A 25601-nucleotide genomic window follows, 5' to 3' on the forward strand; every position below is an offset into this window, starting at 1 on the left:
ATGCTCAAAATGGTCTTTTTTTGAGGGAGGTAAGACAGTTTAATTTGTAAAAATGATTAAATATAATTGTGGGTAAAAGTCAGGGAAGCAGCTTGTTTGTATTCTGTCTTAAAAATAGGGGCATTATTACAATATTCTTTTTAAGTGTTTGCTCTGCTAAATCAAGTAGCAATTGTTAGAAGAAGCCTTTTGTTTTTTTGTTTTCCAGGTGAAACCTAAACATTTGTCTTGCATTGGAGTCTGTTGTTTTTTGCTAGCTGCTAGAATAGTTGAAGAAGAATGCAATATTCCATCCACTCATGATGTAATCCGGATTAGTCAATGCAAATGCACTGCCTCTGACATAAAACGGATGGAAAAAATAATTTCAGAAAAATTGCACTATGAATTGGAAGCTACTACTGCCTTAAACTTTTTGCACTTATACCATACTATTGTACTTTGTCATACTTCAGAAAGGTTAGTGGAATTAAAAAGAAAAATTTTGTACTTTAGCATTGCTATAACTAATAGTAAAGAATTAGAATGCCAATGAAACCTCCTCCAAACTTTCTGCTTGTACTGTGGAAGTTTAGTAAATGAATACTTTGTTCTTTTCATTGTATAGGAAAGAAATATTGAGCCTTGATAAGCTAGAAGCTCAGTTGAAAGCTTGCAACTGCCGACTTACCTTTTCAAAAGCAAAAGTAAGTCAGTTTCTTGCTTACGTGTGATTCACAGTTTCTGTTCAGAGCTTTAAAATAATATTTCTTTTTATTTTATTTATTTTTTTTGTAGCCATCTGTATTAGCTTTGTGCCTTCTCAATTTGGAAGTAGAGAGTTTGAAATCCATTGAATTATTGGAAATTCTCCTGCTTGTTAAAAAACATTCCAAGGTAAACATCCTCAGTTCTTTACAGCAAGTTTTCTTTCTATTTATTTTTAACCCATGTGGTGACTAAAACATTAAGTAATACTTTGTGATTTTTTATTATATCTGTGTCAAAGTTCTCAGAATGCAGCTTTGAACCAGACAGGTGAAGCTGGAAGGGAACACAGTCCTTATCTTAGCTTTTTTCTGTGTTCAGATGTCCCTTCTGTAGTATTTTGCAAATTGCTGCTACACTAGTCCGTTCTGAAATACATAGTAGGAAGTAGACTTACTAAATATACTAATGGCATCCCATTTCATTTTTAGGGCTAAATCATCCCATTAGTACCATTAACAAAATAATAGTAGCTATGTTTTTCTTTTTAAACCCCTTAGGCCAGCCCAGTAAGTTTTTGCAGTCATAAAGAAGTATAAAGCAAAAACATAGTCCTTTTTCTTAAACAAATAGTGTAGTTGGAGATGTATGGAATTTAACATGTAGTCTTGTGTTCTGTCATTTATTATTCTATGCCTGCGTGCCAGAAAATGCTGAACGTAGGGAGTACTTTGGAGTTTTGTTAGTAGAGAAGCAGAGCAGATTGTGAGAGGCACTATGGCTGGGAGGCTGTGGACCAAAGGAATCTTAGTGAACTTTTGGGCAGCAAAGGCTGATGGCCAGGAAGCTGGGGGATTAGAAAGGTTTGGGAATTATTTTAGGGTAGGGTTGTAGATAGAATGTCTAGGTAATAGTCCAGGCAGGGATGGGAATATCTAACTCAAATAACGGTTTTGGAAGCCAAGAATGGAAACAAGTCAAGGAGCCACAAATGATCAAGATTTAGACCTAAGGATGGAGAAGACATTGGTACCACTGAAGGAAATTTGAGACCTGGCTGGTGTCGCTCAGTGGCTTAAGCGCTGGCCTGCAAACCAAAAGGTTGTTGCAGGTTCAATTCTCAATCAGGGCACATACCTGGGTCTCGGGCCAGGTTACCAGCTGGGGTGAGTGAGAGGCAACCAATCGATGTATCCCTCACACATTGATGTTTATCTCTCTCCCTCCCTCGCCTCTCTCCAAAAAAGTAAATAAATAAAATGTTTTTTTTAATTGAGAAAAGTTCATTTGTGATCCAAGAAGTATGATTTGACCTTCCAGGTAGTAGATGTCTACCTAATACTTAGCATCCTGGAGTAAAAACTCAGAAGATAAATTATAATTAGAGGTCAGTATCTGAAATTTCTGCCCTGGCTGGTGTGGCTCATCTGTTTGGAGCCTCAGGCCATAACCAAAAGGTTGCAGGTTCTATTCCTGGTCCAGGTGCATATGGGAGGCAACTGACTGATGTTTCTCTTTCATATTGATATTTGTCTCCCTCTCTCTAAAAGCAATGAAAAAATGTCCTAAGGTGAGGATTAAAAATTTTTTTTAAAGATTTGAGATTTCTCATGAGGAAATAACAAATGAAACCATAAGAAACTTGTGGGAGTCTTTTGCTTAGAGGTTGGTTGACGTTCTGGGTTTTCAGTGTTCACAGTTTCACCATCAGGAGCCAAGTGAAGGAAGATACACTATACAAGTAAGCACTATCAAGTTGGGAAGAGGTTTTCAAGAAGAAGGTAGTCAAGAGAGTATTGAATTTTGGTGAGAAGCCCAGTATAATGAGAATTGAAGGAGGTCATTGGATACCTAGGAGGTTATGTCAGTAGAATGAGAAGGGAGTGGTAGAAGCCAGAATGCAAGGTGGATAAGATGTAGCTGGATTAGGTGGAAATGGAGGTCAAGATTATATAAAATTATCCTCTGTTTGTGGAGAGAAGGTACTTAGGAAGTATTTTGTTTTTAACAGATAACTTCTACCTTGTGATTTAGTTATGAATTTATTCATTTTTTTGTTTGTTTTTTTAAATTTACTTATTTTTAGAGAGAGAAAGAGTGGGAAAGAAATATCAGTATTTGGTTGCCTCTCAAGTATCCCATACTGGGGACCTGGCCTGCAACCCAGGCATGTGCCCTGACTGGGAATTGAACCTGCAACCCTTTGCTTCACAGGCCTGTGCTCAATCCACTGAGCTATACCAGCCAGGGCTTGAATATATTCATTTTAATGTAAACCTTTTTAAACTCTCTGGAAACATCTTTGGTGAAAATTGATTCCTTGAAATAAACATAGTCCCCCCAGTGGTGGAGGAACTATGGCCTTTTGGGGAAATTCCTTTTCTCTGTCATACTGCTTGCTTCTCCATTAGCATATATCTGGCATCTTAATGTAAATACCCATTTTTAGCAATCAGACAATGCTTTGTTACAGAAACGTAAATCATGTTAAATTCCTTCGCATTGAGACTATTAAGGAATATACTTAATGATTATCAGACCAGTGTTTTTAGGTCGGTGTGTTTTTTTAATAGGCAAAACATTCTGTGTATTGAATCTTATGTAAATTATCTGTGATGCTCCTCTCCTAAACCAATGGTTACAGATTTTGACTGCACACTAGAATCACCTGGAGAGCTTGAAAAAATCTTGATTCCCAGATGATACCCCGAGTTGATTAAATAAGACTATCTGGGGTGGGAGACAGGCGTCAGTACTTACTAAGGGGTAACGGGTAATTCCAAGGTGCAGCAAGGTTTCGGAACCACTGTTGTAACCACTTCATTAAATTGTTTTTTTCAGGTTAATGACACTGAATTCATTTACTGGCAGGAGTTAGTTTCTAAATGCCTTGCTGAATATTCTTCTCCTGAATGTTGCAAACCAGACCTTAAGAAACTGGTTTGGATTGTTTCAAGGCGCACAGCTCAAAACCTCCACAACAGCTACTATAGTGTCCCTGAGCTGCCAACAATACCAGAAGGAGGTTGTTTTAATGAAAGTGAAAGGTAAGCAGGTTCCTTAACTAATTAATTAGACTTCCCCATACTAAATATACTCAAAATGGGGATATTATAAGGCATCAGAGAAAGTTTGTATTCTAATAGCATTATTTCTTCAGGGGAGAAAATTAGCCAGAAGTAGTTAATTATTAAAAGAAGTAATAATTTAGAAGTGTGCCTCTTCCCTTTTTCTTATTTAAAAAAAAAAGGAAAGCACCATGCCGTGCATTATATCCCAAGATTTATAAACTGGAAATTTGTACCTTTTGACTGTTTTTTTTAACCACTGCCTCCCTTTTCTGGCAACCAATCTGCTCTCTGCCTCTATGAATTCTTTTTTTTTTTTCTCCATTTTTAGATTCTACATATAAGTGAGATGATAAAGTGTTTTGTCTTTCCTCTGTCTGCTGTTTCCTCTTTGTTAAAAACTGGTTGGTTCCCATCTCTTTTGCTCTTTGAGATATAGTTGAAAAAAACCCATTATTCTGGGCTTCTCATTGTTAGTATGAATTCCTAATATGGTACATGGGAGGAGGCTGCAGGTTAAATATTTGGCGGGGACAAAAGGGAACCACCACCACAAATATGACAGAATTCTGTACATATTTTTTATAGTTTTTGTCAAGTGCGTTTGTTTTGTTCAGAGTTAATTTTATTTGTAAAATGAATTATTTAATTTTTATACTGTAGGGATAAAGGACTGGAAGTTCCATTTCATAACTTATTGGGTGTTTTGGTATGATATTTGAAAGTATTAGTGATGCAATTATTGATGCAAGAAAGACATCAAAACCATGATACGAGTTATGTTGTCCTTAGACTGCATTTATTGGACTTGAAATACTTAAAATTGAATTATTAGTTGATAGAGTTATTAGTTGGTACAAGAATAATAGTTTGGCAAATAGTAATTTGTTTTAACCTCTTAGGAAAATGTATTTTCTAAGGAGATTACAGTAGACTTCACTTCAGGAAGTCCTTAAGTTAAATTTTCTCTCTGTAAAGCCTAAATTTTAAATATAAAAGTCCAGAGACTAGAGATACTTACATAGCAGTTTTACTTTGTGTGTAAAACATTGTAAGTATGTTCAAAATAATGGAATACTCTTTGTCTTTTTTCCCCTTCAGTGAGGACTCTTGTGAAGATATGAGTTGTGGAGAAGAGAGTCTCAGCTCTCCTTCCAGTGATCAAGAGTGCACTTTCTTTTTCAACTTCAAAGTGGCACAGACACTATGCTTTCCATCTTAGAAATCTAATTGTTCTGTGTCAGAATTTAAAGTGTGCATACAGGTTTTTAAAGCAATAAATGGGGGAGTAGGTAGTTTTCTGGTCCAGCCCCCATCTAGGCAGGAACTGCATAGACTGGAATATACCTACCTTCTATTTATTATTCAGATCAGATCTGGCCTATTTTCATATTTAATCTAAGCCATCAAATGGGTTAGTGCCTCTCAAACAATTAACAGTACTTTAGACATTGGCACTTTATTTTTCTCGTTGATCTTTAGCTACTTGGGGGAGGAGGGAAGGTGTTGATACCTTCAATTTATTACTTTTCAAGAATTTTTAAAGAGGAATCATATAACTAGTCTTAAAACTTTTATACAGCTTTCAGGTCTCTTTATTTACACAGATTGGGAGTGGGCCAGTGCTTCCTTAGCAGGGAAAATGGATAATCCTGTAATGGTTTATCTTAAGTCTCTCCCCTCCCCCCATTCTCAGTACAGAGAATATACTCTTAAATGTCAAACACCTTCTTTGTTGTTTTTTAAGTGATGACTTACTGTCTAGTGCAGACTCTATAAACTTAGGAATTATAATATTGCCATTTCTGTGAATTTTAGTATGTAATGTGTTAGTTGAGGTTTCTGCCAAAGCAGAAATAATCAACAAGCTATGGTTGTTAGATAATTGCATTTTTGATGCCTAAGTATTGTCAGACTGTAGTATTATTTTAATGTTATTAAAACAATCCATAATCTTCTAGTTTTGCATGCACCTGTAAGAAAGCAATGCAGGAAGTTGAACAGAACTAGGTAACTATGGAATTGATAAATGTTGATCTAGTAACACATTTTATCTCATTTTTTATATATTAAAAGTCTGCATGATTACATTTTACTTCCTTTGTAATTCACCTTTGACAAATAATGCTATTAGTATATGGGTGCCAAGACTGAATAAGAAATTAAAAAAAAAAACTGTAGTGTTATAGTTTTAGGTATACCTGTGTGGTGGTACAGCCATAAAAATAGGGATTTATAAACTCTGTACACATGAAATTTTGTACAGAGAATTTTTTAAACTTTATAAACTATGAAAATGTAAATCTTAAAAAATGTACATAAAAATACTGTATTTTTTTACCTTGTGCGTGATAGTCTAGTAATTGCATGTAAATATAATTTATTGTGTATTCTGTGTTATAGATCAAACATGATGACTTAACTTTTTTAGTGGTAGGAAAGTCAGCATTCATTGGATGTTTTCTGTAGTGGATCTTTTTGGAGTAATAATGAATTACAACTCAAAATAAAAATATTAATGGATCGTACTCCTTTTTTTCAATCACATAATTTTTTGGTAAAAGAAGTACTTGCTTTGTTTCAGTGGGAAGGCTTGAAGTGAGGCTGGAGTACCTCCACTGTAAGCCATCTTTGGTTACCTGAAGTCCTCTGGGTAGTGTTTCCTTATCATGGTTTGGCCCATAGTCTTGGATACACCGAAAGTGAATCTGTCATTTGAGAATTGACCTCTCTTTGGATGAACTTGCATTAAACAAAATACATATTAATTTATAGTGAAAGGGAACCAGTATCAAGTAGACCAGAATACGCTGGTTGGCAGGTTAGTACGGTTTCTGCAGACAGACTGAATTCTCAGGTTGCTAGGTGAATAAGCGGTTAGGGTAGTGTTGGCCTGTGATTGGACTCTGCCAGCCTCTGGCTCTTTGGGACTTTTTTCCAAGCCTTAGGCTTAATTTGCAAGTGGTTGTGGGGGTTTTTTTGTTTTGTTTTGACATAGGTTCTGCCTCTAGTTTAATTTTATAGACCTAGTTAGAGAATCAGATATTCCGAATGTGGTGTTCATGTAATAATACCTCTTCCCACTTAGAGATATGGGCATGTTTTTCTACTCTGCTAGTGGAAATTCTCTAGTTACATAATTTCGGTAAATAGTAGACTATATTCTGCTCTCAGATTTTGATTTGTTGATATATGTTATGTATGGTTTTCCAAATTTTGAAACCTCCTTTAGTTCCTCCAGGGTTTTATTGCTTTTCCTAGATTCTCCTTCGGTATGAACCTCTCCACACATGACTCCATCTGTTCCCCTTTCTGGTTTTCAGTACTTTTAGTCTAGAGCTCTTTATCTTACTCTCAATGTGTTTATTCACAACTGCTCATCCTAGTTGGAGGTTTCTGATTACTCCCAAATCTGCTCTTCTATGTATATCTTGGTGAAAATGTATTCTGTATATTCAAGTAGGAAATTTGGGCAATGCTCTAGTTTCCCACCTGTGTACAGTAGGTTACCATTTATCATTGATAAGATTTCATTTATACTGTACAGCTCCACTCTGACTCCTCTCTCCTGCTACTGGTTTGGTTCAGCCTTCACTCTAAGCAGGATTACTACAATCTTAGTTACTCAGTTTACAGGCTTGTTCCTGATCCCCTTACTGCTCGGATATTCTTTTTAAATATGCAAATGCTGTACGTCTCTCCTGAAAAATTGTTGAATAGGTACCTCAGTCAGGATAAAGTCTATGTCATAACATACCGGTCTTTCCCTAGTCAAAACACTACACCTGTCTATGGCCTTTTTTTTCCCTTCCCACTACGAAGTAGTAAGGGTGTCCATCCTATTGGCATCTATGGGCCATACATTAAACACTTTGTGACAGGTAATTACAGAAAAATCTAGTGTTTTAAGTAAGTTAGCAAGTATTGTGTTGGGCCACATTCACAGCCACTGTGGGCTGCAAGTTGGACATTGCTTTATGTGTATTAAGCAAGGTAACTTGGGGAGCTGTGTGGAAGATGGACTGTAGCAGGTAGACATGAGTAGGTGGGAGATCAGTCAGGAGTTCTGCAAAAGTCCACCAGAGGTGCTGAAGGGCTGAACTAAGGCAGGTAGCAGGGATGAGGAAGAGGAAAGAATTGAAAGATACTATCTATTCTCTTGAGGCATCATTAGGATATCCAGACAAGTCCAGGAGCCTAGTTATGCCCTTGGACCATTCAACCAGGTGGCTTCCCCACAACTGATGAATAAAATTGAGATTTCAGCCTCTTACCCCATTCACAGCAGAGGGTGAAAGAAGGCAACCATTTTGATCTATTTGCTGCTTGACTTGGCAAGAGATTTGGCTTTTCAGGTTTTGATTCTGTCATTTCCTAGGATGTGGTATGCAAACTGCTGCTTCTGCTGTTGGGTATGCTAAAGTATCACTGACTAGTCCCTGGTCTCCACCCATTTGTCCTTCAGAAAGTGAGATTGGACGAATAGCATGTTTTAGTTACCTGTCATACTCAAAAGTTAATACTCTAGTGAAGTATAGAGGCATTGTAGAATACAACATTTTAAACCATTTTCTTTGTTTAGAATCTGACTTTCCTTCAGTTCCTTTCATTTCAATATTGGGTTTCAAATAGGATGTTCCCCTCTGCCTTCCACCTTCCTCTGTATACATGCAAATTGTCAGTTTATTTAGGTAATCCACTTACAGATTCCTTTATGGACAAAGACCATGTATTTGCATTTGTCACTTTTGAACTCAGTTTTTCTCTCTCTTTTTTTTTGTAAAGGCAACAACTTACTGTCTTTGTATTTAGCAAATGAAATTGTGTGGTAGATAGTTTTCCCAATAGTCAAAAAGCCTTCCCATCTCCTTGAATTTCAGTTGGCCTTGTGCCTGGCTTTGCCTACTGAAGTGCAGTGGAAGGAATTCAGTGCATGTCCAAGCCTAGGCTTTAAGAGGTCTGGCAGCTCCCTTTTATCCCCCTTGGAAGCCAGCCACCATGCTGCAGAGAAGCTCCGGTTGGATCACGGAAAAGATGAGAGGCCGTTGTGGAGAGAGGCTCCTGAGGATGGGGAATGCCAGCCTTGGCTAAGCTCCCAGCTGAATGCAGCCTGCAGAGTATCCTCAGTGGCATAACAGCACAGGAAACACCCAGCTGATCCCAATCAACCCAAAAGACTCATGGAAACTAAATTGTTTTAGGCCACTTGGTTTGGAGGCGGTTTGTTAACACAGCAACAGGTAATAGGTTGCTTACAATTTACAGTCAAATGGTGGTCATAGCTAAGTGGTAAGTTCACAGGTGATTTTTTTCTAATCATGGTTATCTGTAGTTTTTGTTTTTTTCCCCCTGAAATGGATTTGAATTATTAGTGTAGTAACAGAACAAAGAAAAAATGTTTAAAATTGCTGTATCTTTCCTTTGATTAAAATTCTTAATGGATTCCTGGTATTCCTGAGCATCAAGTTCAAACCCCTTACCAGAGCTCACAGGACCCTGTCTGATTCGATCCCTTCTCCCTTCTCAGCCTCACGAATGTGGCATCCATATACACACTTCCCAGCCTAATTGTGTTTCAGTCCCTTCCACTCCATGTCACTTCCTGCCTTCATGTACACAATTGCACCTGTCTGGCACATTTTTGCTGTCATCCTCATTAGGCAGACTCCTATTTACTACCTTAGGGGTCACTCGATTCACTTATTTATTCACTCTTCATTCACCCATCAGATACTTGAGTGCTTCTTCCATGCCAGGCACCACACTACGTGCTTGGTACATAAAACCAAACAGTGTCTGTGCAACTTAATTCTAATGGCAGAACCAAATAATTAAATTCAAAGGAAATAACAATTTTTAAGAAATCTTTCTGGAACTCCCCAACTTACATTTTTCTTGTTCTAGCAGTTAATACCTTGTCTGTCTGCCACGTCTGTTTACCTTACCTGTCCGCTCTGCGAAGCCATTGGTGAATCCCTAGCACCCAGCCTAGTATCTGACCCAAACTCCTTTTGCTGTTATTGGTAGCAAGTAACTTTATGCAATACTGACTACTTAATGCGTTCCAGGCACCTTATGTGAATTGTTTAATTCTCGCCACAAGACAAGCACTGCTATTAGTTCCTTTACATATGAAGAAACCAAGGATTAGACAAGTACTTTGACACAAATTTGGTAGGTGGTAGGGCTATAATTCAAACCAAGTCTATCTGCCAAACCCTTCACTTAACCACAATGCTGAACTACTACCCAAACTTTGATAGTACTCATTAAACAGTAGTAGAATGCATGAAACAATAAAAGTTCTTATAAGGAATATTCTACTCCTAATACCAGTAAAATGAGCCAGGGTATTTTCCTGTTCAATTTTTAAATGCTTTCACCCATAGGGAAAAAATGGCTAAGATTTAGAGTTAAGTATCTTTAATCATCCAGGAACCAAACGTGGTAATGTGCAGGTTCTGGGTAGTGGAGTGGTAGAGAAAATGTAGCCTCATCAGAAGCTGGGGATTTTAATTTGCCCTGGGAACTTTTCCATACTCAGGCTTATGGGTCCTTCCCAACCCCCGTAGGTCGAGTTCTTTTTACACTTAGGTTATAGTTTATATTTTATCATTATCTTGAGTCCCAAGGTCCATTGTCACTGAGTGTTAGGTGGAAGGAACTTTGTAACAATTGACTGTTTTGTTAAAGGCTTGCTTGCCCTTTGCCTGTTTTACTGTTTGTTATCCAACATAGCAATCATCTGCCACTTATTCATGAACTGTTCTGGGGTTGTTTCAATAATTATTTCATGTATTTGTGTTTTATCCCCTTGCCTAAACTCAGCTTTGCATGAGAAGAGATCTTGTCTTGTGCTTTCTTTATATCCTTTAATGTGTCTAACATCATACTGGGACTTAAGTCAACATTTTTTTTTACACATGTCACTCCTGATAGTGTCTTTTCCACTCCTGATTGTAGCAATTCATGGCTGGTAAAGGTGAACTTTCATGCATGCAAGGTTGAATTCAGCCTCTCCAATGTTAGAATTTCAAATCATTACTCAGGTGTGGAGGGGGACATAGCCCACTGCTACTATTATGTGTTCCTTATTCAAGAGTAAGATGGAGTGATTGGGAACGCAGGCTCTTTAATGAGACTGTCAGGGTTTGATTCTGGTTTGACCACTCACTATCTGACCTCACTGACTGTTAACTAATGTGTCTCTGCCTCAGTTTCTTCACCTATATAATGGGGTCAATAACATTAGCTACCTGTGATGGATACTGAAATGTGCTACCTAGATGTCTGGCTACTGTAAGTGCTGTTGGCACACAGCCTTCAGCAGATGGCCCTTTTGGGTCTGCCCGCTCAGAGCAGCCTGATCCAAGGTCATGCCCTGTCCTGGAGGGTTCACATCTAATGACTAATTAAGGTGGAAGGAGATATAAAGGCTTGGTCACTTCAATCCAAAACAGCATAACACAGATCATTTGGGCCCCAATGCTCCCTATGGGTTTGGCTGAGGCTGCTTTTGGCTCAATGCCCTCCACCCCATCTTGCTTCCTTCTCCTCCCTGCCATGGGTGTTGATCCCAAAGACGCTTCCTAATGAACGTCCTGCACCCCAGCCTATGTCTCAGAATCTGCTACCTGCAAAACACCAACTGCAATCCCAACTGAGAATACTCTGTATTGAGTAACAGGACAATACATGATAAAGAATTGGGAACAGTGGCTGGTATGCAACCAATAAATAAATATTGGCTATGATAATGATTACCTCAATTTTGTCCATACCCTCTTACTTTCCTGAAATAAGACTCAATTATTTATTTCACTATTATTGAGTTACTGGGATATGCTGAGTTTTATTCTAGGCAAAAGGGAATCAAAGCACAGGTCTTACACCGAAGACCTCATACTCTAAAGAGAGAGGTCCACTCAATTGCCATGCAGTGGAAGAAGCACAATAGTAGAGATGTGCCCAAGGCCCTGTGCTAGTGTCCTGGCCTTGCCTCTGCATGGGCTCTCTAATCTTCCAGAAGGAACTAGAAAACCATTTGGTGTGATTTCAGTCATTCCAGAGAGGGCCTGATGGTCCGTCCTCTCTCCAGTGCCTCTCACACCACTATTTCCCTCTAGTTCATTCTGCCATTCCCATTTCTAGACAGAATTTTTTTTTTTTTGAGCTGAAGGTTTTGAGTGTGGATAAAATGCAAATATTTCCAACAGGGTTTACACCTTTCATGTGATGCAGAAACTGCAGTTTGGGCCCTGGGGCTGAGCACCTACTCATTGTGAATAGAGTTTTTGACAAGACACATGTGTTATTTTGGGTACCCCAGGAAGCAGATTAAGTCAGGGCGCAATAGATTTCTTGGGGATGACACCTGTGAATGAGAAAGGGGGAAGAAGGAGGGTTGGGCAGGGACAGCCTGGGACCGTGATGCAGATCTGACAAGATCCAACCAATGCGGGATGAAGGAGCCCAAGTTGCCAATTAGAAGAACCCCGTGTTGAGCAGAAATGGCCAGGTCTGGCACCCCCAGTGCAGTCGCTGCCTGAGGACTGTTCGAGAAGAGCATGGCTTCAGCTGGACCCTTGAGGTGGCTCCTAAAGGGGCTGCCGCTGGAGGCTGACGGCTTCTACCCTCCTCGTGGTGAAATGGCAAGGTGCTAAGCAACATATTTATTCTGAGAACTAGTTTTTTAATCTGAAAAGGGGAGATGTTTAGAACTGCAAAAACTTTTGGCAAGAACGCTTCATTCAACCCTTTGCACTAAGAGACTTGACCAAACTTTTGCATGGCTTCTAGCTGCTTAAGGTGATATCGCTGGGACAACCCAGCCTCCTTATATGTTCCTGTCTGGGAAATCTCAGGGCTCTCAACAGAACTTGCTGTTTATTGTAGCTAGCAGTTGACAACCCTTCCCTAGAGCATTTACTAAAAAGGGCTTGCAATTGTGAAAATGTTTTCTGTCCCTTGGAGATGTATATGTATTTCCTGTAACTCAGGTATTTTTCTTGAGGATCTGAAAGCCATTCCTGTGAAATATGATCATAAGGAAGGATAGGGCCTCTGTCTCCCAGTCTCTGAGGGAAGATAGAATCCCAACTTCCGTAATTGCCAGCTTGTAAACATAGCTGGCCTGTCGCATTGACAGTCACCAACTCTCTGTAATTTTTCATGGAGCTGTCACTTTCTTCCTCTCCCTTAACCCTCATCCTCCCTTTGAAACACCCAGTCATCTCTGCCCCAAATTTGAAGGGGGCCCAGAGGAAGGGAGCTCTTTCCTCTGGTCTCAGAGGAAGGTGTCACTAAAGGGGATAGAGGAAGCATAGACCCCCAAAATCTGGGCTCATTAAGTAACCTGCCGTCTGCTTTCTGTCTGGACCCAGGTCACAGCTCAAGCACCTCCTAAGCCACCAGAATGCTGGGACTCCTTTAAATAAGGTGTGGCAGGCAAGCAACCACAACACCATCCCTTGGCCCGCGCAGGCGAAAGTCTTTCTGCACAGCGTTGGAGAAAGCCCTGCCTGCAGTTGTAACTGCCTGGCCTAAGCTCTTGTCCCATCTTGCACATTAAAGAGGAGAAAGGTTGACGTGTCCCGTGAAGGAAAGGTGTTCAAAGGCTAGACAAGCTGCCAACTCTCAGAAGTGGTGCTGTGCCTGAACTTGGGGCCTGGCCGCCGGGGCAGGCATCTATCTTGGTTGCTCCAGGGAAGACTTTCATGCTATTTTTTGGGTGGGGCATTGGGGAGGGGGAGGAGGTGAAGATGACAGGGAGCTGCATTAACCTGCCTCTGTTCCTGAATTGTACCGGCGGCCAGTGCTCTTCCCTTTCCCTCTTTTTTTTAATTATTAGTTTTTCTAAAATTGCAAAGATGAGTACATAACTTTTATCCTAAACTTAAAAATCCTAACTGAAAGCTCATCCACTATGTTTTCATTTTAATGCCACAAATGTCTTCATGATATACATTACCTGCCAGCTGTTGTCATCAAGGTTTCTATTTTTCACATAGCTTCATCTTACACTAAGCAGCTTTAAGGCACAATAGTGCAGCTGCTGAACAGCTGTCGCCTGGCCTTAGGGCAGGAGCCCCGTCTGAGGTTCCGTGACATAGTTCCTTTATGCAGTTTCCAGGACTCTGAGTTCCCAAATAGGCAGGCCTGCTCAAGCAAGAAGTGAAATGGCCCGACAAGAGGCCCATCTCCTTTGTCTGGGGAGTGGCGAGAAAAATGTGTCCACTTTCCCAGGGCCGCCCTGGCAGGTTCTCAGGTCCCCTTTTTCTTCCTTTCTCCATGCTGTTAGAAGAGTATGAAAAAAATGGCACAGAGAGCAGCAGGCTTAACTATACACTTCCTCAGTTTAGTAGTTCCCACTACTCTTGGTTTAAGTCAATGAGATTGACCACTCTGGGAGGGAAAATAACTTACCATAGTCAAAGCAACCAATTACGCACAATAGATGGTTGTTAGTTTATCAATGGGCAAGAAGCTAGAGAGGGCCCCGAAATGCTAGAGGGAAGCTGGCTGGACGATAGGGAAGGGCTCGCCGTGACAACACTTTCATGCGGTCACCAGGTTTAAGATAAGAGCCTCGGCTCTGCAGGCCCAGAGCTAGAGTCTAACACAGGGAGTAAGAGTCTTTCAGTGGAAGGAAGTGGGGGCACCAGCAATTAATTTCTATGAGATGACTTCCCCTCCCTGGATCTAGAATGTTAATGTCTTCAGTCAGAAATGTTTGAGTCCTGTTCCTTCTGCTAGCAGAATAGATGAGAAACTAACTGTAACCAGAGAGTCCATGCTTAGAATGGACTGAGAATCAACAGCGGGTTTGCTTCTGTGCACGGCCTGATAAAATATACAGTGCATCATCTTTCTCCAGTTACCATGGTGGGAGTTAGTTTGTATTTGTTGTTTGTTTGTTTGTTTGTTTTCACTCTCCCCAGTCATTCGTTCCCATTGCTACTCCAGAGAGTTAATGTCATCCATTACGTTTTGAACTGATTGTATTACAGAAGACTGCAATTTCTTTATAGGAAGCTTATGTCTTTTCTCAAGTGCTGAGGGCCCCTAAGCAGTCGTTTCAAAACCTGCTTTACCACTCCACATTCCAAAAGTGCTTTTGTACTAAGTTTTGGGAATTTGGTAGTATTATCTTTCCAGTAGACTTCATAGTATATTTATAGAATTGTAACTTTAAAGATAGTTCAGAATTTTCATACACATCGGTTTTTTTAAGTATTAAATATAGAAGATGCAAAGAGAGACATACAAACTGGTTTTCCTTCAGTGATAGTGAAGACAGAAAATACGAAGGGTTTCGGAAGCAGGAACACACAGCACTGGCAGGAATGTAAAACCCCCCACGGAGGAGGAAGCAAGAGGGACGGAAAGGAAGCTGCAGAGGACGAAAGATGATAAAAAGCAGGTGCCATGGGGATAAAATGTGGGAGGGAGAAGAACGAGCCGTGGAAGCGGTGAGACCAGGCCAATTCAGGATGGACCAGCTGTCGGAAAAAGCTTGGATGAAAAGTAAGGGATCTTGAGATTCAATCCCATACTGTTGTGGCAGTAACTTTCCTCTTTATGAAAGGATAGGGTTGAGCCAAGTGACTTTCTGAAGTCCATTGTAGCTTTGCCATTCACATTCCAAAACTTAGAAGAAACTGCTAAGCAATAACTTGTGTCTCCCGGGGAAATGTTTGTTACATCCTAGTCTAGAGGACTGCCATTATTTCTAGTTGTAATTGTTTCTTAAGATTACATCTAGTCCACGATCCAGTCAACTCTGTTTTAAGCTTTGGATTACATGCAGTCAAATCTGTCCTGAGCTTGGTTAATTTTAACTTAAAAGGATAGAACTGATAAATAAATGATGGTATCAATATTTATGGTGGGGAAATAGAATAATAAGTATCACTGAACACAAATGAACACACTCAACACAAACACAGTCGGAAAATGAGACGAGGAGGACGACCTCTATACAGACACAGTGGAGATGTGCTGAAAGTCTGCCTCGTGCAGAAATAGTCACCGCTGGGGCAACTCCATTATTTTTCAAGCCCTGGTGAGAAAGGAGCCACCTTAGGCCGGCAGTGCTATCGGCAGACCGGATCTGAGGGTGGCAGCAGACAGAGCCAAGCAGCACCAGTCAGTAGAAAAGAAGCCACGTCCACATTTAACATGGAGTGTGTGTAGAGAGGCTATGCTGGTGTGAAAAATCTCTGAAGTTGTATCTCGTGGAGGATGGAAAGCTTACAATACTTAGGTCCTAAGAAGCTCTGGTGAGTGATTCCCTCTTTCTTGGTTTACATCTCACCTCTTCTGACTCCATTTCCCCAGCTTTGTTCACCTAAAAAAACAGCTTCCAGGAGCTTTTTGGGTAAATGCCTGTGTCCTAGAGCCCTGTCACATAGTAGGTGCTTAGTAAATGAAAGTTGAAGAAACTATATTATTTTATTTACTTATTTATATCTTCGTCTGAGGACACTTTTCTCATTGCTTTCAGAGAGGCAGGGGAGAGAGGGAGGGAGCAGGAGAGAGAGAGAGAGAACATCAGTTGGCTGCCTTCTGGTATGTGTCCTGACCCAGTACAGAACCCGCGACCTGGGTATGTGTCCTGACCCAGTACAGAACCCGCGACCTGGGTATGTGCCCTGACCCAGTACAGAACCCGCGACCTGGGTATGTGCCCTGACCCAGACTGGAACCCGGGCGCTCCCAACAATGAGCCACACCGGCAAGGGCTATGTTATTTGTTTTTAACTTATTTTTTAAGTTAACTGCTTCCAAGTTTTATTAACATGAATTTTTACAAACGAGTATCCCTATGAGTGTGGGGTTGAGAGTGGAAGAAGAGGGCAGGGCATTGGGATAGAACGTTGCTCTATGGGTAATAAAGCTTTAGGTTCATCCCGTGGTGGACTTCACAATCCGCCAGAGGAACGAAGTCCTTAAAAATGGTGTACACTTTCTTTAGGACGATCTTGTTCCAGGGGGTACCCGTTTGGGCTGCGATCACCTTCTTAAGGTCCCCGTGGTGTCATCCCCACTGCACTTCACGCAGACCTTCCTCCCTAGGCAGTCGTGGCAAACCACCTTAATTGTCCTTTCTGGAGCTCCAATCCCCTAGAACGTGCCGGCGCCACAGCCTCCTAGACTGAGAGCTAAGCCTGGGCCAGAGCTGATGCTGAGAATGCGAAGCCGAAGTGCGCAGCCGTCGAAAGCGCCGTCCCTGCCCTGATCACTTGACAATGTGCACTTGGTGGTGTTAGTTCCGTCTCAGCTCCTCCCACTCCCAGCTCTCCCCTCCTCCCACCTCTCTCCCTCCTCTGGTGGGCTCTGGGTCCTCAGTCTTGGCTTTCGGGTCTCTGGACTTGTAGCCCCTGTACCGTAGGTGTGATTCCCCAGGGCTGGTAGGAGAGGAGTAAAAAGGTGTTTCTAAGGAACTAACCTCACAGAGTGATCTGATCATAAACTACTAGCAGGGAGGGCCTGGTGCTCCTCCCAGCTGATGCTATTTTAAAAACATACACACATCAGGGCCCTATAAGTAGTAAAAGGGAGTGGCAGTGAGGCTTGTTTGGAACTCTGAGAATTGAAATCATCAAGTCAATGCATTTAAAAAATATTTATTTATTTATCTTTATTTTTATTGGGGATACTTTTAGACATGTCCCCATTTTCCCCTCCTTTGTCCACCTCCACCCAGCCTCCACCCCTCCCCCTTCCCTCTGGCCTTCACTGTTGTCTGTGTCTGTGAGTTATGCATATATGTTCTTTGGCTAATCCCCTCACCCTCTTTCATCCAGTCCCCTTCCCCCCTCACGCCTGACAGCTGTCAGTGTGTTCCCCGTGTCCATGCCTCTGTTGTTATTTTAGTCATCAGTTTATTTTTTTTCATTAGATTCCGCATGTAAGTTAGGCCATGTGGTAGAGGGCAGGTACTTAGTTTCCTTAAAGAAAAAACAAAACAAGCACACGAATGAAGAGAAAAGAAAACAGAACGTCTTCTGGACCCCCAGGTGGGGAAAACAAGGGGGGCTTGGCTGCAGCACACTGTGTTGGAATGGGCTTGCTAAGGAAGCTGAAACCAACAGACCAGGAATGGATGGAATGGAAAGAGGAAAACAGGAGTCAGAGAATCAGCGATCAGCTCTGCCGGTGTTTACCAGTGTAGTCTGGGGGCATAGACGTCCCTTGGGAAAAGGAGAGAGAAATCGCCCATGTTGGGAATAGCCTCACAGTGAAAATGGGTTATTCAGAGGAGCCTAGCTTGTTCTGACCCTATATTCTTTCAGCGTGAATATTTGATTTCCATGGAGACTTCCTTGTAGGGAAGTTATTCAGACATAACCAGTTGTTGTAAAGGAAGCAGATGCTGAGACGGAGTTTGGAGTACAGAGGTTTATTGCGGGGTGGTGGTGGGTAATGGCCATGTAAGAAAAGGGGGGAGGAGAACAATATTGGTCAGGCAAAGTCTTGAGACCACAATGGAGACTCGACACCTGTCAAGGGAAAGAGGAAGGAAGGAGAACTGGGCAGGGAGAGCTTCAGCCTGTGCTGTGGCTCTGAACAAGTCTCTAACAAGCTCTGGAACAAAGATTAGAGGAGTCTCACCCTGAGAAGACAGGGCCAGACCCTCGTACTCCCAGCTTCTTCAGGATTGCCTGAGGGCTATCTGGGAACAAGGTGGCCTCAGCCTGAACACGCAGTATATCCTCAAGGCACTGTGGCTAGAAGCTGTCAGCCAACTGCTCCCCTTGATGCGGAAAAAGCTGCCGCACTATTCAAAGCCATTTCCAAAGCTCTTATTTCATGCTGATCCTCACTATAGAATGTGGCTGGAGAGCTAGAGGCTGGCTTTCCCAGCCTGCCTGACAATTGCAATAACTATGTAACCCAATTCTTGCCCTTGGGGCTTCTGGGGAGCTAACCAGGTAAAAAGAAAAAGCTTTATAAAAGAGAGTATTCTCCCCTCCCCAACCAGCTATTTGTTCCCTGATTTTGAATGCAGCATGGATGTCTGGTGTGGCAGGGCCTTGTTTCCAGGAGGCCAAGGGCAAACCTGCTGAGGGAGAGTTCCTTGAAGACAATGATAAGACTGCTTTCTCTTCTTGTTGAATAAACCATGAAAAATGTTGTTATGATTTAATCCACTGATTCGATTTCCTTTTATGTGAAGCTAACTGATATGCCTGTTGTCTGGTTCCCATAACTTTGTGTATATATGGCATATATATAAAAATGGCCATATGATAAATCTTAATATAAATTGGTTAAGTTGGCATTCTGCTTTGTGTGTAGTCATTTCTTATTACTTGGGTTAGAATGAGCCTGTCTTTGTGGAATCAGTATCCTCCGAGTGCCCTGAGAAGGTCGGAAAAGCTAAAGACTAACCCTGGAAAAGGGTGTCATTGTGTGGTTGCAAGTCTCATGGGGAACCTTGGAGTTTAGGAGGAAGAAAGTTCACTCAGAAAGAAGGTTCCAGTGGGCCTGTCCCAGCGTGGGCAAGTGCTGGCATCTTTGAGAGGGTTTGTCTGCTTTCCAAAGTCGGGTATTTTAGGGGAGGTCTCAGGGGAGGATCTCATCAGGACTATTGGACTGATGAGACTATTCATCAGGTTTTCCAAGTGTGTCCTTTCAGGCCGATGGCATCCACTGATTGGTTGGCACCATGAGTTAAGTCATTAGCCATTTCAGGTGGTCTTGGGGTTGCCTGCCTGGGTTTGCTGCTCTTTTTTTGGCCTGGAGCTGAAACACTATGGAGGCCTAGGAGTTCTCTCAGGGGAGAAGAGCTCAGCAGAGGGGCAGAACTGAATGAGCAGCCAGGTGCCACAGGAGGAATGCCCACCCTGGGGCCAGGTCCCCCACCAGTTTCGCCCGTTACTAGACACTCAGGGGCTTTCTGCCCTGGTTACCTTCCGTATCTGCCTATAAATTGCTCAGCCAGTTTGTTCATCCTATCCTTTGAGTTTCCTCATTCCACTTGCCATGGATTTTCCTAGCTTCTTACTATCCTGCCTTGTATTATACTCTATTCGGCATTCTTGAATGTCTTAACATTTAGAAAGCTGTTAGCCATTCTTGTCCTGGAAAGAAACTATTAAATATTTTATACTTGTTCTTCCTGATCCCCCCGCCAACTTCTTCCCATCCTGCCCTGCACAGTTGACCCATGGTGATTGCATCATTGGTTCCCTTGCCCTGGGGATTCTGGTTGGTTTGGCTCCTGAGAGGCAGTTTCAGGAGACTGGAGAATGTGAGGAGTGTGATTTTTTTATTTCCTCAGTTCTAGCCAGGCCTGGTTACCGCAGGTTGGATTCATATCCACTGAAGGCAACACTCATGTCTGTGGGTCCTTCTGGATAGTGAATCTCTGAGAGCTACACTCCCTCCTTGTACCTGCCGCTCCTGCTATAGCTGGTCTCAGGGATGCTTCATGATTTTCTTTTTTCTTTTATGATTCTAAATGTGTTTACATAAAATAATTTACAATAACAATCTTTTATTGAAGATGTAAAAAATAAAGGCAATATAAAGAAAATGAACATAAGATAAACTTACATAGTTTTAATATTTCACATATAATTAGATTTTTCTTATTTTATTATTTTAAAATTTTTTATTGTATTTTTTCCATTTGTCCACCTTCCCCCTCTTCCCCCACATGCAGTCACCCCACTTTTGTCTGTGTCCATGAGTTCTCTTTCTTCCTTTTAAAAAATTTTTTAGCGAAACAACTATACAGTAATATTTAAATACATCCATTTGTTTTATACAAAAGAAATACCTTCCCAGAATAGTCTCATAATGCTTTGGCAAACACCAATTTGATGCTTTAGGATTTTAGTATGTTAACAAATGTTCAAACTCAAGCAAATTTAGAAATATCTTCATATCAAATTCCTTCAACTTTGTGTCCTTTTAAAGGGCCAATTTCCATGACTATAGTAGCCGAAAATGTCTACTCATTGATGGATTGAAGTAAGGTAGCTTCACTTCGTCTGTAGCCTCCATTTAGAACAAGAATTCTTTTTTTTTACAGATTTTATTTATTTATTTTTAGAGGGGAAGGGAAGGAGAGAGGGAGAGAAATATCATTGTATGGTTGCCTCTCATGTTTCCCCTGATGGGAACTGGCCTGCAGCCCAGGCATGTGCCCTGACTGGGAATCGAACCGCAATCCTTTGATTCACAGGCCCATGCTCAATCCACTGAGCTACACCAGCCAGGGCTAGAACAAGAATTCTTTTTCCTGGTGCTGGAATTCTTGTTTCTATTTTTTTTTAAAAAAAGAATTTTTAGAAAGAGAGGAAGGGAGGAAGAAAGAGAGGGAGAAAAACATCAATGTGTGGTTGCCTCTCACACACCCCACACTGGAGACCTGGCCTGCAACACAGGCATGTGCCCCGACTGGGAATCCAACTGGTGACCCTTTGGTTCACAGGCTGGGGCTCAGTCCACTGAGCCACACCAGCCAGGGCAAGAATTACTGTTTCTAAATGAGTCTGGTCAAGGTTCAGCTCGTCTTCAGAACCGATCGTCTTCACAACAGCTGTATGTTAGTCAATGTTTCCTTAACAATGCCCTTTTTCTTGTGATATTTCTTTCCAAGTTTTTTGGTTATAATTTTCACGATGATTTCAGGCTGCAGCTCTTTTCTTTCCCTTTTTAACCCCATGATTTCATCAAGTGTGGATTTCTTTTTCTTTTTTCTTTTGGTTGAACTGAGCTCTGGAAACAGTGTTTCTGTTTCACTGATGCTACGGTCCCAATCGCCTTCAATGCACTTTGTCCCAAAGAAGTTGACTTGGACGATGCTGCTGTTGAGCTACACGCTCCTTTATTCAAATTAAATGTCACTGTCTCTTTGTTGTTTTCTCTGATTCTGTAAAAACGGGAGTCTCCTGTTCTTTCCTTTCCAGACTTCTTCTCACTTGCTCTTCAATAAATTTGGCAGTTTTTTCCTCGTCAAGGTCTCGCTTCTTCTTTTTCTCTAGTTCCAGTTGCCAGCAGATAGTTTCTGGGTCCCTATCTCTGCACTGAGTGTACTGGCTTTTCATGTCTCATCCACTCTGCACAAGCCTCCCCTGCCCAGCCATGTGGTGAAATCAGAGTCCCACTGAGTGGCATCCATATGACGTGCTCTCTGTGGTAGATGCCCTCATTATAAACCATGTCGTTGTGAACTCTTTGTGCCAAAGCGTCTCCTGAGAAGTTCTAGAAAGTCATTTCGAAATTGCTCTGAAAAATAATCCATAAACTGCTGAGGATTCTCTGAAGCCAGGAGAAGTTGTCTCTGATGTGATTGGGACATGCAAAGACATTTAAAGCCATTCTTGTCCCCCCACTGCTTCTGGCATATATGACAATACCAGTGCGGCTTCTGAAGCCTCTTGGATTTCATCCTGTTGGCGATGGCTGCAGGGGTAAGAAAATCTGTCTTCCCCACTGCGACCACAGCAGCAATAACTTCCTGGGGCTCAGCGGTCTGCCAGCGGAAAGCGGTAGAAAGGGGCTGGCAGGGATGGGCAGGACAGCTTCATCCCACCCCCACCACGCCTCCCAACTGCCCACTCCCATTGAATTTTTTCCTTACGGGTTTCCCTTACCTTGTCTACATCTTTATAAGTAGTTGCTTTACCATACTCACCTGAATTGCATCATTTGAATATACCTGTTGTTTCTAGATATAGCAACTTAGCCATTTATTCATCCCTTCATTAAAAAAAATTTATTTATTTTTAGGGAGAGGGGAGAAAGGGAAAGAAACATCACTGTCTGAGAGCAACATAGATGGGCCCCGTCTGGGGACCCAACTTGCAACCTAAGCATGTGACTGGGAATCAGCCCAGCAACCTTTTCGGTGCAGGTGTCGATGCTCCAACCAGCTGAGATACCCAGCCGGGGTTGGCGTGCATTTTAAACTGACAGCACATCTCAGTCCAGAATAGTCCCATTTCAAGTGCTCAATGGCCAGTGTTTATTGTGCTGAACTAAAGAAAAGGTCACTTTAGGGCCTACTAGTTCCTTTAAATTTTATTTGCCATCTGTTTCAGCGAGATGTTGGTTTAAAACAACTTGCACAGAATGTAGTTTCAGTATTTCTGTCAGGTGAGCAGTGACCTTTCAAGAAGTAAATTCCCGCCCTGGCTGGTGTGGCTCAGTAGATTGAGCACCGGCCTGTGAACTATAAGGTCACTGGTTTGATTCCCAGTCAGGGCACATGCATGGGTTGTGGGCCAGGTCCCTGGTTTGGGGCATGTGAAAGGCAACTAACTGATGTCCATCCACATCACATTGATATTTCTCTCCCTCTTTCTCCCCCCCCCTTACCCCTCTCTCTAAAAATAAATAAATAAAATCTTTTTTTAAAAAAAGTTAAATTCCCAGGAGTCAGAATATGGAAACCATTTAAACTAGTTACTTGAGCTTTGTCAGAATGACTGCCCTTGTGTTTTTTTCTTATTGTGTTATTCTATTTATAAGAAATGTCCAGGACAGGTAAATCCATGGGATGGAAAGCACATTGCTGGTTGGCTGGGACTAGGTTAAGGAGGGAATGGGGAATAACTGCTTAATGGGTGCATGGTTTCATTGTGCTGTGATGAAAATGTTTTGGAACTAGATGGGGTAGTGGCTTTACAAACACTGTGGGTGTACCAGATACCACCGAATTGTTCCCTGTGAAATGGTTACTTTTATGTGATTTTCACCTTGCTAAAGATAAATATACAGAATGCAAGAAAAAACTGTGAAGGCATGTATCAACCAAAAAAAAAAAAAAAGAAGCAAAAGATGTTTACATTCACAAAAACAGGAAAGGGTGGGGAGCAATCTGATGTCATGCACCATTACCACATTCACGCTGAGCTGTCCAAACCTAGTTAAGCCACACTTCTGTACCCTATGGGCCTACCTGCCAACCGGAAAGGTCACTGCGAGTGTTCTCAACATCTAACACAAAGACTAGAATTCCAGAATTACCTGGTAGTTCCCCTCTATTGGACATTTCCTCACTAGTTGGGGTCATAAGTTCAAGGGCCATATTTATGAACACAATTCTTGGATACCCACTCAGATAAATACCAAGCATATTACCAGAGCAATATGGACTTTGCTCAAAAGCCCAGGACATTTGGCCATTGAAACTACAGCTCTCAGTGACTCTAATACTAAAGGGATTAAAGGATGCAGACTCAGAGATTTTACATACAGAAACATTAAAAGCATAACTGAATTTGACTTTATTATTATTATTTTTTAATCCTCACCCAAGGACACGTTTCCATTAATTTTTAGAAAGAGAGAAAGGGAGGGAGGGAGAGCCAGGGGTAGAGGTGGGGAAAGGGAGAAACATAGATGTGAAAAACATAGTTGTGAGAGAAAAATGTATCTATTGCCTCCAACATACCCCAATGGGGAATGAATCGCAACCAAGGCATGTGCCCTAAGAATCAAACTGGCAACACTTCTGTGCAGACTGCATTTCCAATTCTGCGGAGCAGCTCCATGGGCTACAGCTCCAATCAGATTTCTAAGGTAGCTGGGATTCAACAGGTCCAGGTCTGGGGAGTTCCTGGACTTCTTAGGCCTTTGGGATTAATCTTGACTTCTACTTCAATGGCTATGTTCCCCAAAACGTCCCCCAGCCAGCCAGTCTGAGCTTTGACCTCAGTCACTATCCCTGTGTTTTCTCTTCTTCCTTCCTTCCTTCCAGCTTGAGGACTTGTGTTCCTGCTTGGGCATCCCCTCTTTCAGCTGCCTCTACTGGATCCCCTCTGCCCCCATAGGTTGTCCTGACCTCAGGGGAGCTGCGTTGGTGATCCAGCACCTTCTGGACTCTGCCTTCTGACCCCTTTCTGAGTTCTTTCTCCAGTCCTTTTTAGAGCCAGCATTATGCTTTTCTTTTATTGTCTTTCTTCTGCGAGTTGAAGAGGAGGCTGGCTACTCCACCAGTACTTCCCCATTAGTCTTTTGTCTTTCTTCCTTCTTTTTTTTTTTTTTAAACTTTTTGTCTTTGTGTGTGTATTTAGTGGTTTTACCACCTGCATCCTGCAGAGTCCTCAGATGAATTCAGTGAGGGGTCTGAGCCCCACAGCCCTTATCTTGGAGCCCTGTGGTCACAGTATCTGTGTTTCTGAGTCCTTAGGAGCCCGATAGTCAGACACGTGATCCACTCGGATAGTTCTTCCTTTGATCTTGATCCCATTAAAATTGTCAACAGCCAGAATTGTGCTCCTCTGGTCTTCATAGCAGAGGAAACAGAATCCTTTGGATTTCCCAGTCTTCTTGTCCCGCACCAGATTAATGTTAACAATCTCCCCATACTGTGAGAACACACAGATGATGTCCCCTTCAGTCAGCTCAAAAGGAAGTCCTCCCATGAAGATCCAGGCGCTGTTCTTGTACTGGGAGTGCCAGGACACCTCATCCGCCACCCCGAGCTGGACCTCACGGTCATTCAGCTCACTGATCAGCTTGACTTTAGTTAAAGGGTTCATGTCCGCGGCCTGGGATTTCTTCAAGAATCTTTCTCTTTCAGGGCCGCAGAACCCACGCACTGGTTGCTCCCAAGCCCGCCAGCGTTCCTTAAGTGGGCTTGTGACTGCGGCTGAATAAACAGGAGCAGCGGGAAGCCAGATTGCCGTAAAACTCCTTCCTCCGGGCTGGCTACAGCTACCTTACCCTAGTCCGAAGCCTGCTGCGCTGCGCTGCTTGCTGGGAAGTTGAGTTTGGGCTCAGTTTGCCCGGGGCCAGAGAAACCAGAACTAGAACTACCTTTCCCATGAGACACTGCGGCATGGACCGGAAAGGTGGGTAATGGGCCCTGGGCTGTAATTACTG

General features: G+C 42.1%; 1 protein-coding gene and 3 pseudogenes across 3 annotated transcripts in view; 1 reads left to right on the forward strand and 3 right to left on the reverse strand.

Annotated features, from left to right (window-relative positions):
- Positions 1–6279, forward strand: part of CCNG2 (cyclin G2) — a 9216-nt gene extending 2937 nt beyond the window's left edge. For all 3 annotated transcript variants that reach the window (XM_037147075.2, XM_037147072.2, XM_053655701.1), the window contains 5 exons: positions 209–459; positions 608–686; positions 778–876; positions 3529–3734; positions 4857–6279. In XM_037147075.2, the coding sequence (XP_037002970.2) occupies positions 209–459; positions 608–686; positions 778–876; positions 3529–3734; positions 4857–4977 (756 nt within the window). In that variant the 3' untranslated portion in view covers positions 4978–6279. The remainder of the gene's footprint in view (positions 1–208; positions 460–607; positions 687–777; positions 877–3528; positions 3735–4856) is intronic.
- Positions 6280–16638: 10359 nt separating this feature from the next.
- LOC119050655 (ubiquitin-like protein 5) lies at positions 16639–20101 on the reverse strand (annotated as a pseudogene).
- A 551-nt stretch (positions 20102–20652) lies between these two features.
- LOC119050656 (DNA/RNA-binding protein KIN17-like) lies at positions 20653–23802 on the reverse strand (annotated as a pseudogene).
- LOC119050657 (RNA-binding motif protein, X-linked 2-like) lies at positions 23195–25460 on the reverse strand (annotated as a pseudogene).
- Positions 25461–25601: the final 141 nt, after the last annotated feature.

The sequence above is a fragment of the Artibeus jamaicensis genome, unplaced genomic scaffold, assembly GCF_021234435.1.
Source record: "Artibeus jamaicensis isolate MK-2021 breed Jamaican fruit bat unplaced genomic scaffold, CSHL_Jam_final scaffold_1031, whole genome shotgun sequence".
In the NCBI taxonomy this organism is placed as follows: domain Eukaryota; kingdom Metazoa; phylum Chordata; class Mammalia; order Chiroptera; family Phyllostomidae; genus Artibeus; species Artibeus jamaicensis.